This window comes from Leiobunum rupestre, chromosome 2 (assembly GCF_980474605.1).
Source record: "Leiobunum rupestre chromosome 2, qqLeiRupe1.1.hap1, whole genome shotgun sequence".
Lineage (NCBI taxonomy): Eukaryota > Metazoa > Arthropoda > Arachnida > Opiliones > Sclerosomatidae > Leiobunum > Leiobunum rupestre.
In genome coordinates this window covers 26251952-26255973 of record NC_143385.1, presented here as the reverse complement: position 1 = coordinate 26255973, position 4022 = coordinate 26251952, and the positions used below count along the sequence as shown (strand labels likewise).

The following is a 4022-nucleotide window of genomic DNA, read 5'->3' as shown; positions in this document are numbered from 1 at the left end:
GTAACTTTTCTCGATCAATTTTATTCCTCTAAAATTTTTTAATATAACGCCACTATCACTATTTCGATAAATTTTTCTATCGATAAAAACCCGTGGAATCACAACCAATCAATTTCTACAGAATAAAAATGGTTACCCTTTAGCCTAGAGATGCAATTTTTCGGAGAAAATATATTGAATATACGATGTTGCAAGAACGTATGCTAGTTCAAAGCTATCAATGGTTTTTAAAACCTATTTATAATTTTTAAATAATAATTTTAGCACACTCACACACTCCTAATAATGAATTGCAAAACTCTTTTAATTGATAACATATTTATTATATTCGTATGGATAATGTTAAGGGTAATGTGACGCGGGGAAGGCAACATCACTAGAAGGGCAGTTTTCCTCAAAAAGAAACTCTTTTAGATTCTTCAATGAGGATCCATTATCGGTACATGCCATTTTGGTGATGTCAAATTGCAGATCCAAGAGCCATTTAAGTGCGCAATCGCAATGAAATGTATCATAACCTTAAATAATTTATTATAAGAATTTATAGTCTTTAGACAAAATTGAATAATCGAAAAATGTTATTCGCATACCATCAACAAAAAGTATTTTTATGTTGTTGAACATTTTCGTCAAAGGTTTGAACGTGGCTTCATCGAGCTGTGACAGACGGTTTCCACTGATATTTAATTCAAATGTTTCATTGTCACCACCAGTAAAGTTGAACATTTCGAACAGATCTTTCGGTAGTTCTCTAATTAAATTATTGCTATCCCGAAACAAATAGATATTTATTAAACAAATATAAAGAAATTAATATTTAAATCATTTGTAATTATTTCAAAATACGTTCACTAATAAATTTAAATCTTATAATTGCATTTCACAATGATGCATTGCTGGACTTCTTACATCCAGCGGGACTCGTAATGTTAAAACTCGGTTAATGTCTATTAATGTTAAATCTATTGGCAGTTTCTATTAGCTTTTAAGGTGCTTTGAAGATTGTAAATGAATGAAAATAATCAATATTTTACGAAGTATTTCGATTTGAGGATTTGAAGCTTCTTACAAAATTTGCATTTATTTTAAAAACTTAATATCTTTCGAATTTTGTTTATTTTGATATATACAAGGCCAAAACTTATTATCAATTTAATGCATATATGAAATGAAGGTCCTTTTTGATATAAAATGTTTAGACTAATCTTGATCTACACGATTATGAATAGTTCATTTACTATTTTATTACCTCAAATCTAATGTCGTGAGTTTTTGTTGTCCGAAAACATCTTTCCTTAAATGCTCGATGTGGTTTTTGTCCAAGGCAATTCTGAAACAATTTCGACATTCCAACGCTGAATCATCCAGCCATCGTAAATTTGAATTCGTTATGTGTATCTGTTGGAGGCTGTCTTCGTACATATCTTTAATCTGAGATGGAAGTCTTACCCATCGGCTGTTTTGCACAGTTAAAGCTTCGGTTGAACTGCCGGTATAGTTAAAGACTTCTTTCCATTTCCAGTTTTGAATTCCATCTGTATTTTCGATATTTAAATATCTAACTCCAGCAAATCCAGATTTGCTTTTTTCAAATCCTGGGCAATTCCAAAATGGCAATGTTCCATTCATAATTTGCAGTATCTGAAAAAAAGAGATTATGATCAGCGAAATTCTGGCAATTAGTTTTTACTTAAATTATTATTTGTCGTAATTTGAAGGCCAAGATCATTAACTAGTTAATCTGAAATTTAATGTACATGTTTATTTTTTGAAGATTTAGATATATTTATTAAAAAATGGGAAACATTGGTTTAAAATATAAGCTGATGTAATAAAACTTAGCGAGTGAAGTGTCCTATAAACACAAACACTTTAAACGGGTGCTTTTATTAAACGAGCTTTCTTTTATCCATATTTATTTTTCCTTATTTTATGTACCGAAGTCATCACTAACGTATTTAAGTTTATATAGAAATATTATATTTGACTTATCATATAAAATAACTACATTATGAATTTCCAAAATTAAGGATGATTTAAGTTTAAAATTGGAAGAATTCTGATTCCAAGTTTGAGCCAACGTCTCAATTGGTTTATTGTGAAACACAAATCTTGGTCTTTATCAAAGTTTTCTCCAAAGAAGGTTATAGCTACTACAATTAACATAATTTTTAATTATTTTCGATCACTAAATCTTTTGGAAATTGGGTAAAATTTAACGTAAAGTTTATTTAAAGAATCATTCGTACCAGTGTTGTAAAACCTTCGAATAAGCCTCGATCCGGTAAGCACTGTATTCCTTTAAAATTTCGCAACACAATCCTGTGAAAATTTATTTCTTTTTTAAGCTTTTGTTCCCTTATGTCCGAGATTAATTTCTGTAGACCCGAATCGCCGTTAAAATCAATTTCTCTTGGACCTACTTTGTCTGGACGCCCAATTCCGTGTTGTGCATTCGAAACTTGGCCGTACACAGCTAATGTTAAAAACGCGTAAAGCTGTAGATTCTTCATAACGATATAAAGTGGTTGAAATCTATGAACAATACTTTCAGTTTTAGCACCTCTTATAAGTGCTTTCATAATCAACATAAATTGAGAAAGTGTATAATGATTAGATAAAAGATAAAACATAAAATTGAATACATATATCTAGCCAACCTTGTGTCAATCATTGCCAACAAAAGGTAGAGGAATGTGAGAAAATGAGGAGGGGTAGAGTGGTTTTGTGTCAGTAATTTATATACCGGTGCACCTTTCATATCATATAATCCTATATCACGGGTCACAATCACATTATCGCCCTGCACTACCACAGACTGGAAGCTAGGAGCAACAAATACAAGGAGAACGCAGCCTGCCTTTAAACACGCTAACGCAGTTTTGTGTACAAATTTCATTGGACGAACCTTTACGCTGAACATTTTACGGGTGGGGGGGGGGGAGACAATTTCCGAATTTTCCCCTTCCGATAGCGGCAGACGCTAAAGCGTCTAGCCAATGAAAAACGTACCCATGAAAATCCACTACTTTTGACGGGTTGCGTTCTCCTTTTGTGGAGTGTTGTGTTTGTTGCTCCTAGCTGGAAGGGGGAAAACAGCCATGAACCGCGAGAGAGGCCGACTACTGACAAACCAACCTCAGACGCAAGAAACCCAACTCTCCAAACGTTGCAGGAATGAAACGAACTCTACCGACTTCGACCAGCGCTATTGGAATATAGGTGGATGCTCTAGGATCCCCAGCGGACACCCAACCTAAGGAGAAAGCGAGCCCTGCTACCATTAGAAAAGGTAACAAAGTTGGGATGACGGGCACTTCGTGACCCTTCACCAAGCTGGCTCTGGATGTGCTTTCAAAAGGCAAGAAAAGCTTGGGACACGGCACTTCATTCGGAGAACCACTGGAAACCAATTGTTCCAAGGTGCCAGGGATGCGTGGACCCACGCTCTTTACCCAAGTCGAAACTTAGTTTCCGGTCCCTACATTCTCTAAGTTGGAGGTGAAGATAGGACCAATTGATCACGGGTAACAAATGTCAGTGCACCACTGCCTTTATGGGTTAGAAGTGTTGTAAACCACCACACCACTAAGGCTCAGTGGTCGAATAGCTACTGGGTGAAATAAATGTTTCCGCGTTGAATTCACAAGTTCTCTCCCTACTGGCTAAAAGGGTTTACCTCTGAGTTCTTTGGATTCCCCTTTCCATAAAATTTTGCTGAGGTTAACGGCTTTTGTAAGTGTAGGGAGATAATAGCTCGCGTTGCATGAAGGGCTTACCACTACCCTCCTACGCGCATTCTACCCACTGGAAATTTACTTTTCAAGTCACCATGGAGTTAACTAAGGCTTATTGTGGTGACTTAGCTGATTATTATTATTTTAATATATGTTAATGTGGTTTTGAACTTATTAGAAATTAGTACGTAGTTCTTGATATTTAACTGTAAAGCAACTCACGCCTTTAGGATAAAATATCAACAAGCGCCTGAAAATTTTCAATCAGTTGAGCTTAAGATAAAT

The 4022-nt window shown here is 34.9% G+C and overlaps 1 protein-coding gene across 1 annotated transcript; it reads right to left on the bottom strand.

The window, feature by feature from the left end:
- Positions 1-342: 342 nt before the first annotated feature.
- Positions 343-3284, bottom strand: LOC149956645 (uncharacterized). The gene is made up of 7 exons (XM_090166904.1): positions 3139-3284; positions 2747-2825; positions 2424-2476; positions 2250-2322; positions 1250-1641; positions 591-766; positions 343-518 (listed from the first exon to the last, which is right to left on the bottom strand). The coding sequence occupies exons 1-7, from the start codon at positions 3282-3284 to the stop codon at positions 343-345; spliced, it is 1095 nt and encodes a 364-aa protein (XP_090023030.1).
- Positions 3285-4022: the final 738 nt, after the last annotated feature.